This window comes from Capricornis sumatraensis, chromosome 15 (assembly GCF_032405125.1).
Source record: "Capricornis sumatraensis isolate serow.1 chromosome 15, serow.2, whole genome shotgun sequence".
Classification (NCBI taxonomy): Eukaryota; Metazoa; Chordata; class Mammalia; order Artiodactyla; family Bovidae; genus Capricornis; species Capricornis sumatraensis.
This window is the reverse complement of record NC_091083.1, coordinates 64,688,649-64,701,128: the sequence shown is the minus strand read 5'-3', so window position 1 is coordinate 64,701,128 and position 12,480 is coordinate 64,688,649. Positions and strand designations below refer to the sequence as shown.

Below are 12,480 nucleotides of genomic sequence, written 5' to 3'. Positions count from 1 at the left end.
CAGGGAATTGTGTCCCTGATAAAATTCTATTTCTCTAGCAGTAGGGGGAACATGGATAAGATATGGGGACAACCAGCAGTCATTGCCAACCTCAGAAAGGGAAAGGATGCAAACAGTGTGAAAACTGATAGAGCCTTATAGTAGAACCTATTGTGATGAGGACAGATCCATGACAAAATTGAGGGCCCAGGTAGGAGAATGGGGAGAGGGAGTTTTACAAATCACAAGGGGAAACAAGTGCTTTTTCTGTATTTAACCTCAAAGCTACAACTAGAGAAAATATAAGCAAGTTAATAACGTCTTAGAAAGAGCATCTTACCTATGCCTTCTTTGACATCTTCCAGAGAGGAGTCCATGCAGTTTTCCCATGAAATTGGTGTCCCCAAATCTATCCCCATATTTATTTAATTAATAGAATTTCATTTTAGAGCAGTTTTATGTTTACAGAAAACTGAGTATAGAGTTCATGTATACTCCCTCATCCAGCCCTCACCCCGCCCCCCCCATTTCATCCCTGTTACTAACATGTTGCCTCAGTGGGGTACATATGTTACCCTTGATGACCCAATAGTGATACATTATTATTAACCAAAGTCAATAGTTCACATGAGGTTTCACTCTTTGCGTTGTACTTTCTATGAGTTTTGAAATGTTTATCAGTTCAGTTCAGTTCAGTTGCTCAGTTATGTCTGACTCCTTGTGACCCCATGAACCAGAGCACACCAGGCCTCCCTGCCCATCACTAACTCCCGGAGTTTACCCAAACTCATGTCCATTGAGTCGGTGATACCATCCAACCATCTCATCCTCTGTCATCCCCCTCTCCTGCCCTCAGTCTTTCCCAGCATCAGGGTCTTTGAAATGAGTCAGCCCTTTGCATCAGGTGGCCAAAGTATTGGAGTTTCAGCTTCAACATCAGTCCTTCCAATGAACACTCAGGACTGACCTCCTTTAGGATGGACTGGTTGGATCTCCTTGCAGTCCAAGGGACTCTCAAGAGTCTTCTCCAACACCACAGTTCAAAAGCATCAATTCTTCAGTATGTAGCTTTCTTTATAGTCCAACTCTCACATCCATACATGACTACTGGAAAAACCGTAGCCTTGACTAGATGGACCTTTGTTGACAAAGTAATGTCTCTGCTTTTTAATATGCTGTCTAGGTTGGTCATAACTTTCCTTCCAAGGAGTAAATGTCTTTTAATTTCATGGCTGCAGTCACCATCTGCAGTGATTTTGGAGCCCCCAAAAATAAAGTCAATGCTGTTTCCACTGTTTCCCCATCTATTTCCCATGAAATTATGGGACTGGATGCCATGATCTTAGTTTTCTGAATGTTGAGCTTTAAGCCAACCTTTTCACTCTCCTCTTTCACTTTCATCAAGAGTTTATAGTGGTATGTATTCACCATTAAGAGTATCATACAGAATAGTTTCTTTCACTGCCCTACATCCCACTATGCTCCACCTCTTCATCCCGCCCTCGTTTCCCACCAAACCCCTGACCTCTTTACTGTCTCTATAGTTTTACCATTTCTACAATGTCACATAGTTGGAATACAGTATGTAGCCTTTTTAGATCAACTTCTTTAATTTAGCAGTATGCGTTCAAGTTTCTACCATGTCTTGATAGCTCATTTCTTTTTATCACTGAACAATATTCCATTATATGGATGGGAGGATGGGACCTGTCGAAGGATATCTTGGTGGCTGCCAAATTTTGGCAATTATAAATAAAGCTGCTACAGACCTCTGTGCAGATTTTTGTTTGGACATAAGTTTGGAACTCATTTGAGTAAGTACCAAGGAGTACAGTTGCCGGATGGTATGGTAAGACTATGCTTGTTTTGTAAGAAACAGACAAATGTCATCTAAAGTGGCTGTACTATTTTGCATTCCCACCAGCAATGAGTCAGAGTTCCTGTGCTCCACAGCCTTGCCAGCATTTGGTGGTGTCAGTATTCTGGATTTTAACAATTCTGATAGGAGTGTAGTAGTTTTGCACTCAGTTATTTTCATTTGCATTTCTCTAATGACATCTATTTCTGCTTTACTGACTATGCCAAAGCCTTTGACTGTGTGGATCACAATAAACTGTGGAAAATTCTGAAAGAGATGGGAATACCAGACCACCTGACCTGCCTCTTGAGAAATCTGTATGCAGATCAGGAAGCAACAGTTGGAACTGGACATGGAACAACAGACTGGTTCTAAATAGGAAAAGGAGTATGTCAAGGCTGTATATTGTCACCCTGCTTATTTAACTTATATGCAGAGTACATCATGAGAAACGCTGGGCTGGAAGAAGCACAAGCTGGAATCAAGATTGCCGGGAGAAATATCAATAACCTCAGATATGCAGATGACACCACCCTTATGGCAGAAAGTGAAGAGGAACTAAAAAGCCTCTTGATGAAAGTGAAAGTGGAGAGTGAAAAAGTTGGCTTAAATCTCAACATTCAGAAAACAAAGATCATGGCATCTGGTCCCATCACTTCACGGGAAACAGATGGGGAAACAGTGGAAAGAGTGTCAAACTTTATTTTTTTGGGCTCCAAAATCACTGCAGATGGTGACTGCAGCCATGAAATTAAAAGATGCTTACTCCTTGGAAGAAAAGTTATGAGCAACCTAGATAGTATATTCAAAAGCAGAGACATTACTTTGCTGACTGAGGTCCATCTAGTCAAGGCTATGGTTTTTCCTGTGGTCATGTATGGATTTGAGAGTTCGACTGTGAAGAAGGCTGAGCGCTGAAGAATTGATGCCTTTGAATTGTGGTGTTGGAGAAGACTCTTGAGAGTCCCTTGGACTGCAAGGAGATCCAACCAGTCCATTCTGAAGGAGATCAATCCTGGGATTTCTTTGGAAGGAATGATGCTAAAGCTGAAACTCCAGGACTTTGGCCACCTCATGCGAAGAGTTGACTCACTGGAAAAGACTCTGATGCTGGGAGGGATTGGGGGCAGGAGGAGAAGGGGACCACAGAGGATGAGATGGCTGGATGGCATCACTGACTCAATGGACGTGAGTCTGAGTGAAGTTGGTGATGGACAGGGAGGCCTGGCATGCTGCGATTCATGGGGTCGCAAAGAGTCGGACATGATTGAGCGACTGAACTGAACTGAACTGAATGACATATGATGTTGAGCATCTTTCATATGCTTATTTTGCATCTGTTTATCTTCTTCTTGAGGTGCCTGTTTAGGTCTTTTGCCCACTTTTTAAATTGGGTTGTTTCCTTATTGTTGAATTTTTAAAGAATTCTCTGTATATTTTGGCTATCAGTCCTTTATCAGATACGTGTTTTGCAAATATTTTCTCCCAGACTGGAGGTTTCCTTTACTTTAAATATTTTAGAGCAGAGTTTTAATTTTAATAAATTCCAGTTTATCAGTTTTTTTCTTTCATGGAGAATACTTTTGGTGCTGTGCCTATCCCTATGTTTTCATCAGGCTTTCCTGTGACCAAAGGGATAAATCAGAGTGTAGGCTAGTGGGGTTCAGAGGGCAGTGTAAACAGAAAGAGCAGGTGGGCAGGAATTGATCCCTTGATCTTGTCCATTTAGATTTTGCCTTTTGAGATCATGTCTCAATCATATATTTCTATAATAAGGCCACATAACAAAACAACCCCAGAACTCAAAGGCTTAGTAAGCATTTCCTTCTCTTTCACATGTCCATAGGACAGCTGGGTTTCAGTTGATCAAGGCTGTTCTCACCTGGGTTTAAATCCAAGCTGCAGGTTGGGTCCAGATCTTTTCCACATGTAGCTCATCTTCACGGGACTTTGTTCGTTTCAGGTCAAAAGGCTGGAGGGCAAGCCTACTCACACAAGCGTTTCTAGCCTTTGCTTAATCATATCTGCTAACATCCCATTGGCTAAAACAAGTCCGTGGCCAAACTCAACATCAGTGGGGTAGGGAGGGACGTAAGCTCCTCTTATGGATTACCGAATAGCAATCTAATGTGCCACCAATCATATTTGCAAATTCCTATCACTGGACCCTGGGCTTTGCTTTCAGAGACCCAAAGACACATTCCCAAACCAGGAAGCAAGAGAGAAATTCAGTTATGAACTACATAAGTTAAAACATTTTATTTTCCACTGTTCTCACACCCAGTGCCCAAGGTTAGACTCTGAGCTACTCAGGGGTACAGAATCGAGTCGGTATAGGGTTCCATGGGACTCTGGTGGGTGCATCACAAAATGATATAGATCCTTCAGGAGATACAAGAATACAGATGGGTGTCACTTGCTCCCCACCCCGTGGTCTAACTCTTCCTATCACTCCCTCTACAAGGCTGACCACTGGGGACTTTCAACTAAGACGACATGCAGGAAGGCCCCACTGCCTCCTTGTCTTCTCTGCCTCCTTCTTACCTGTCCCCCCACCCCTCCCCTCCTCTGAGAGCTTCCCACTCAGGGTAGCTGATACTTCTCAGCAGCCACATTTCCACTGTAGGACTGTAGGATTCCATCACAACCGTGATGGCTGCTGGGCCATGGGAAATGCAGGGGCTATAGGCAGCCCCCAGCCCTGGGGGAGATCCAGACCAACCAACTTGTATAAAAACATGGCTTAGCAGGAGAGCCATTGTCCCAGATCATGAAAAGTCATTCCTGTCAGCCTGGCACATGCAGCTCCTTGGAGACAAAAACCCATCCAGTGTGACAGGTGAATAATAGTCTGTCCCCCTCCAAAAGAAAAAAAAAAAAGATGTCCACCTCCTAATTCCTGGAACTTGTGAAGATGTTATCTGGTGTGGCAAAAGGGACTTTACAAATGTGATTAAGAAACTGAAAATGGGAAAATTAGTCTGCATTATCCAGGTGAAAGTGAAAGTTGCTCAGTCGTGTCTGACTCTTTGCGACCCCATGGACTGTATAGTCCATGGAATTCTCCAGGCCAGAATACTGGAATGGGTAGCCATTCCCTTCTCCAGGGATCAAACCCAGGTCTCCCGAATTGCAGGCGGATTCTTTACCAGCTGAGCCACCAGGGAAGCCCAAGAATACTGGTGTGGTTAGCCTATCCCTTCTCCAGCGGATCTTCCCAACCCAGGAATCGAACTTGGGGCCTCCTTCACTGCAGGCAGATTTTTTACCAACTGAGCTATCAGCGAAGCTTATCCAGGTGAGTCTAGTGTAATTACAGGGGTTCTGACAAGTAACAGAGGGAGGACTCAGAGTCAGAGAAGGAGATGTGATGACAGAAACAGAATTTGGAGTGATGAGCAGAAGGAAACCAGGAACAGCTGGGCAGCTTCTGGAAGCTGGAAAAGGCAAGGGAATGATTCACCCCTGGAGCCTCCGGAAAGCACGCAGCTCTGCCAACCTATCTCAGACTCTGACCTCTGAAACTGTAAGATAATACATTTGTTTTGTTTCAAGCCACTAAGTTTGTGCTAATTTGTTACAGAAGCCATAGGAAACTAATACAGCCAGCAAGTATTCAGGGGGCAGTTAGGAAACTGGGAGCATTGGACCCCACCTCTCTTTGCCAGTCCTTCCCCCTTTGACTTGTCATCCACCAAAAGGCAAATGTTCCAAAACCGGCAAGACAAGAAAAGCTAACCTATTAGTAAAACCTTTAGCTGTCAGATCTTTTATTTAAATATTTATTTCATCAGTTTAAAAGTTTTCTATCCAAACCGCAGCGGTAACTAGAATCCAGCTGTCCCAGGCAATAGAAATGTCAACTGGAAGTATCCTGAGAATCTCAGACTGTGGATCGCCAGAGTCAAAAAAGAGAGTGTCCAGTCCGTCCCACCCACTTGGCAGATGAGGAATTGTGGCTGGAGGGAGGGTGGGTGTCTGAGAATAGGAAGGCTGAGCCGGGTGCCGGGAGCCACCGCGCAGGCATGGCCTCAGTGCCTGGGCCCACCTGGCCGCCCCATCACGGCTGCTGTTGGTACTGGCTCTCGGTGGCCGTGTAGAAGTCATCCAGCACACTCTGGATGTATTCAAAGGTGGGCCGTTCCTCAGGTCGGTTCTTCCAGCAGCGAGTCATGATGTTGTAGAGCTCTTCCGGGCAGTTGTCTGGTCGAGGCATCCGGTACCCACGCTCCAGTGCACGGATCACCTCGGGGTTTGACATCCCTGAGAAGGAGCCACGGAATTATAAAGGGAGGGATTGGGGTCGGCCGGGCAGACAGTCACTGCCTCCCCAACAACCATCCCTCCCCACCTCCTCATGGGAGCCGAGCTCCTCGCACGATGCAAGCCAGGCATCCCTTCCCCCACTTCCCCTGCAGTGAGGGCAGGGGCCGGGTGCCCACTTTTGGCCACACCCTTCCTCCTTTCTTTGGACACTGTGACACAACGTGGTCTGTGGAGCTGCAGCAGCCATCTGACCACATGGGGAAGACAATCACAGAGGAACCAACCCAGAGACCTGAGAGTCATTGAGCAGCTGAACTGACTGTCTCCAGTGTCAGACTCCTTAGTCTGGGTTGAAACAATTTACCTATTGTTTCCGCCACTCAGTCTGTTAATTTGTTACTTGCCGCCTGCAGGGCTCCATAACCCCCTGCCTGGTTTTTATTGGTGAAGCCTCAAGATAAAACAAGTCAGGGAGCTGGACTCAGTGTCATCCTATGAGTAGGAACATTTCTTTGTTCAGTTAAAAAGTTTATGTTAGTTATCCTCAAGAACAACCATTTAAACATCTATGATCCCCAATTTTATATTACTAGAAGGCAATAGCACCCCACTCCAGTACTCTTGCCTGGAAAATCCCATAGGCGGAGGAGCCTGGAAGGCGGCAGTCCATGGGGTCACTGAGGGTCGGACACGACTGAGTGACTTCACTTTCACTTTTCACTTTCAGGCATTGGAGAAGGAAATGGCAACCCACTCCAGTGTTCTTGCCTGGAGAATCCCAGGGACGGGGGAGTCTGGTGGGCTGCCATCTATGGGGTCGCACAGAGTCAGACACAACTGAAGCGACTTAGCAGCAGCAGCAGCAGTCTTTCTTAAAAAAATACTTGGCCATGCTGTATGGCATGGAACCTTAGTTCTCTAGCCAGGGATTGAATCCTTGTCCCCTGTATTGGAAGTGGTATTCTTAATCACTGGACCACCAGGGAAGTCCTATATTACCAGTCTTGAACTCCAAACGTATTCATATATTCAAGTGCTTCCTTGAACATCTTGGATAAGCCACCTCAAATTTAACAGGGCTAAAACAGAACTCTTAAATTTTTATCCCTAGACCATCAGGCATCCAGTTGTTCAATCAAAACCAGGAGACTCAACCTTCATTCTTCTCTCTCCCTCGCTTTCCACATCAGCAAGTCACAGCCTTTCTTCTTTTAAAACACAGCACCAGCTCATCAGCTTATCAGTTACCATCACCACTGTCTGTGCAACAGCTGCAGCTGCCACCGTCTCCCCAGCCCTGATCCACTCTCCACGCTAAACCAAAGCATCACTTGCACGTGGAAATCAGACGATGCCAGTTCCCTGCCCATAATGCTCCAGTAGCTTCTTTACACTTAGACTAGCACCCACAGTCTTCACCATGACCAGGGATCCCGCCTGACTGGGCCCCTGCCAAGCCCCGCTTCACGTACCATCTGCTCTCATTTCTTGTCTCCGTCTACCTTGCTTGTTTGATATTCTTCAGATACAACTCAGGCTCTGAGAGCTGGCAGTGCCTTCTCTCTGGAATCCTTTCCCTAATCCTCACTCTGCTCACTTTCAGCTCAGATATGACCTGCTCTGACGGTGCTCCCTGCCCACAGGAGCCCTAGGTTACTCTCCTACGCCCCTGCTTCATTTTCTGTTCCAAGTGATCTCCACTGAGAAGTGCGTCTATTTAGTGTGTGTTCCTTCAGGCTATAATGTGAGCTCCTGCCAAGCAAGGGCTTTGTCTCCTACTGTACACTCCATGCCTAACACACAGTAGGAATTTGATACATACTGATGAGTGAACCAAGTGTCTGCACCTTTTATTTCTAATTTTCAGAACCACTTCTGCAAGGTGGTTGACTTCATTACCTATATTTTTCACAGATGAAGAACTGGGGTAGAAGTCAAGTGAATTTCTCAAAGTGTTGATGGGAACAGGATTAAAGTTCACGACTATTTACTTATAAAGTCAGAATTCTCTTTATATCCACCTTGCCTCCCGCCCCAGGGTTCTGGCTACAGATACCCTAGGAAGCATCCCAACTGAAAAGGAATAGAGAAAAACTTTAATCTGCTGAGTCCCAGGCACTCTACATGCCAGATATATCTTTGTATACCCCATGGTCTACTCAGTGTAGAGCGACGCCCACAGGCATGGAGATAAATTCATCCATTTGACAAATAGTTACTAGGCATCCACTACAGGCCAAGCAGAAAGGTAGCGGTCCAGATGCACCAGTAAGGAATACAGACATGATTTCTGGCCTCACAGACCTCAGAGTGTGATGGAGAAAATATCAAATAAATATGGTTATCAATGGTGATAAATGCTGTGAATGAAATACCATAGGGTATTGCGAACGAGAAGCACAGGGACGTGCTTAATACTTTAGACGACTGGGTGGTGAGGTATAGCATGACATGAAGGGAGAGGGAAGAAGTAGGCAGGGGCTGGATCATGCCGGACCTGCAGGCCACAATTAGGAGTTTGGGATTTTGTCCCAATTATGCTGGGAGGCCTTTAAAATGTTAGAGGTGGAGAAGGGAAAAGTTCTGACCCACAATTTTAGAAAAATCCCTCTGGCCCAGGGAGAGATGGCCTTTAGGAGAGAGGGCAGACTGCTTAGGAGGCCACTGTACCAGTGAGATGACGGAGGACGTTGGTCTGGTGTGGGTGGAGGCTGTGGAGTTAGAAGTGGACCGACTTGGGATGCTTTGGAGTCCAATGGCTGGAACCCTGTGACTCCTTGAACGTGGAAAGGGATGAGAGAAGAGGAAGGGCCAAGCAAGCTTCCAGATTTCAGGCTTAAGAAATTGGACAGATAATAGTGTTATTAACTGAGAGGCTGGGGGTGAGGGTCAAGAACTCAGTGAGGGTCAACCAACTCAGGCTGGTGGTTGCCAAGGGGAAGGCAGTAGGGGGAGGGATGGAGTGGAGCAGACATAAACTTTCATGTAGAGAATGGGTAAACAATAAGGTCCTACTTTATGGTACAGAGAGCTATCTTCAATATCCTATGACAAACTGTAATGGAAAAGAGCTTATATTATTATGTATATATATATATGTATATATAACTGAAGCACTTTGCCATACAGCAGAAACTGACACAACCTTGTAAATCAATGGTACTTCATTAAAAATATTGATAAAAAACAAACACAATAACAAACAAACAAAAACTCAGTCTGAATGGACACAATGACTAGAGAAGGGAGCCAGGCTGCCCTGGAAGCAGCCCCAGGCTGATGCCCTCTCTCCTACCTGGGTAAGGGATCCGGCCATAGGTGACGATCTCCATCAGCAGGATACCGAAGGACCAGACATCTGACTTGATGGTGAAGGAGCCGAAGTTGATGGCTTCAGGAGCTGTCCACTTGATGGGGAACTTGGCCCCTGTGGTTTGAACAGAGGAGAGTCAAGGAGAGTCTGGAGAGCAATCAGAGCTAGGTCTCTGGTAGGGGGAGGGAACAGGACATCAGTACAGCTGCCAACATCTGCCCCCTGCAGGACTGTGACTTCCCTCAATCTGGCCCCCGTGGAAGCAAGGAGCATCCATTCTGAGGACCAGTGGCTGAAGTAGGGAGGAGTGAGCCAAGGTACCTGGGGTGTGGCAGGGGACTTGCCCTCTTGGGGCCACCTCATTGATTCAGCTGATGTCCTGATGAACTACAACTCCTGAAGAGTAGAGTCCTAGGACCTTTGGGGACAGCAGAAATTCAAGGGACTTTGAGTCCAGGTCATACCTGCTACCTTGACCTCCTAACTACTGTCAGCGAAGGGAAGATTTCGGTTTCCCCCAGTCACTGGGTGTCTCTCCTTCTAGCCCTCCTCTCCTTCCATCTGGTCTGGGATAGGTTGAGTTAACCTTTAGTGAGTAATTTTTATTGCAATTCCACTGTAGTTGGGAATGCAGTGTAAAAGATACCTGTTTTTTGGAATTTGTTGAGACCTGCTTTATCATCTAGTACAGTCAAGTTTTGAAAATTCTCTGTGTGTTTCCTGCTCCCCCCATCCCTTCCTCCCTTGGGACTGAGAGAGTTTTCTTTATTCCTGCTTTTCCTCTCCTGGTTTAGAAGTTATACATTCTATTCTTATTCTTTTAGTGGTTGTACTTTTACTGTGTTATACAAACATGAAATAAAATATACAAATCTTTCCTATACAACTAGATGCCTTTTATATATGTATCCCCCACTTGTAATCACCGTTCAGATTAAGATATAGAAAATTTCAGCATCTCAGAAGGCTCCCTCCTGCCTCATCTCAGTCAATACCGCTGCAATCCAGGTTAAGTATTATTCTGACCTTTAGCACAATAAATGAGTTTTGTCTGTTTTTTTAAAAAGTTTTATTGAGATGCATGCACAGACCATATAATTCAGCCACTCAAAGTATTCAGTTCAATGGTTTTCTTAATATATTCACAAAGCTGTGAATTTTAGAATATTTTCACCCCACCCTTCCCCAGACCGTAACAGTCACCACCCATTTCTTTCTAGCTCCCCACTCCAGCCTTGGCTGGAGTTAATCTACTCTCTGTCTCTATAGATTTGCCTAGAATTTCATATAAATGGAATCATACAATACATGGCCTTTGTGTCTGGCTTCTTTCACTGAACATGATGTTTGCAAAGTTTGTCCATGTTTAGGGTATATTAGTACTTCATCCCTTTTTATGGTCAAATAACATCCCACCACATGCCTAAATTTCATTTTGTGTATTTGTTTATCAGTTGATAGATTTGGGTTACTTCCACTTTTTGGCTGTTAAGAATAATGCTGCTGTCAACCTTCGCATACATGTTTGCCTGTTTCTGAATTTTATATAAGTGAAACTATCCAGCATCTACTTTTTCGGTCTGAGTTCCCTTATTTTGATATTATGCCTGTGAGAATCATCCATTTTCTTTTGCGTTTGCGTGAGTCATTGGTTTGTAACTTCTCATTGCTACATAATAATATTCTGTGAATAAACCACAATTTAAATATCATTGTACCCTTTATGGACATTTAGATTCTTCCCTGTTTTTGTCTATCACACCTAAAGTCGCTCTTGCCCTTACTCTTAATTTTAACATGACTTGACTGACCCAATCTACAATTGATCCCACTTAATGGGGGAGACTGGAGGCCAGAACTCAAGATGGAGCCCCTCCAGCTTAATAACACACAGCTGATACTGGGACAAACCTTTGCATTTTGATTAATACCACTTTCACAGGTCCTAACGCTCAGTACACACGACCCACTCCAGTGGGCCCCACGGGGCCCTCGACACCATCCCCTACCTTCCCGCGCTGTGTACTCGTTGTCTTCGATGACCCGTGCCAAACCAAAGTCGGCGATCTTGCACACCAGGGAGGCAGACACCAAGATGTTGGCGGCTCGAAGGTCTCGGTGGATGTAGTTCCTCCGCTCGATGAAGGCCATGCCTTCTGCAATCTCCACCCAAAACAGAGACACCTTTACCCTCAGATTTGGCCCAGCCCAAGGTGGGTCTCACCCAAAAGCAGAAGACGACTGTCCAAGTGTGAGAAACTGGAAAATATGTGTGCTGGCCTGGGGCCTGGTCTCAGATTGGCATTTCTCTGTCTGCCTAATCAGGTTGGGGGGATTCTCATAGCCTGGGCCAGTCTGGAGCTTCTCTAGGGTTCCAAGACTTCCAGAAAACACTTTAAGGAAAAAGCATTATTTCTCCAAGGAGAAATACACACACACACCCCAGGATACTTTGAAGGGTTTTCATCTCCTATCCCCTTACTGGGAACAACCTAGGCTCACATCACATTTTGTTGTGTCTATTATGCCTGCTTCACTGCCAAGCCGGGGTAGGGAAAATTCCTTTACTCATTCAATAAACATCTACTGAATGTCTTGTGGGCACCAGACATGTTACTTGGACAGGTCGGGAGCCAGGCAAAGCCCCCACAGGTGGTGATAAGCACCATAAAGAAAGGGGAAAGCAGGTGCTAGGACATGAAGTGTAGAGGGCTGTTTTGGATTGGATGGTCAGGAGGTGAAACTTCAGCAAATGCTCTGTCAAAGAAGAGCATTCCTGGCAGAGAAGATGATGTGCAAAGGCCCGGAGGTAGGAAGCAGCTTGGGTATTCATGGAACAGGAGGCTGAGCAGAAGTTGCCCAAGGGAAGGTGGGGAGGAGAGAGGAGGTTGTGGGAAAGGCTGCTGATGGGGAAGAACCTTGTAGGTTAGGAGAGGGGGTTGGGTTGTATTCTGAGCACGAAGGGAAGTGGGAAGTCTTAGAGTAGGAGGGTGACATGGTCTGATGTATATTTTAATGTCATCAGGGCTTCTGAGTGCATAGTGGACTGTGTGAAGAGTTCTTA

The 12,480-nt window shown here is 45.5% G+C and overlaps 1 protein-coding gene across 2 annotated transcripts in view; it reads right to left on the bottom strand.

The window, feature by feature from the left end:
• Nucleotides 1-5,639: 5,639 nt before the first annotated feature.
• The window catches only part of HCK (HCK proto-oncogene, Src family tyrosine kinase), a 45,363-nt gene continuing 38,522 nt past the window's right edge, over nucleotides 5,640-12,480 (bottom strand). For both annotated transcript variants that reach the window (XM_068987728.1, XM_068987729.1), the window contains 3 exons: nucleotides 11,426-11,579; nucleotides 9,399-9,530; nucleotides 5,640-6,100 (listed from right to left, as the gene is read on the bottom strand). In XM_068987728.1, coding sequence (XP_068843829.1) covers nucleotides 5,898-6,100; nucleotides 9,399-9,530; nucleotides 11,426-11,579 — 489 coding nt within the window. In that variant the 3' untranslated portion in view covers nucleotides 5,640-5,897. The remainder of the gene's footprint in view (nucleotides 6,101-9,398; nucleotides 9,531-11,425; nucleotides 11,580-12,480) is intronic.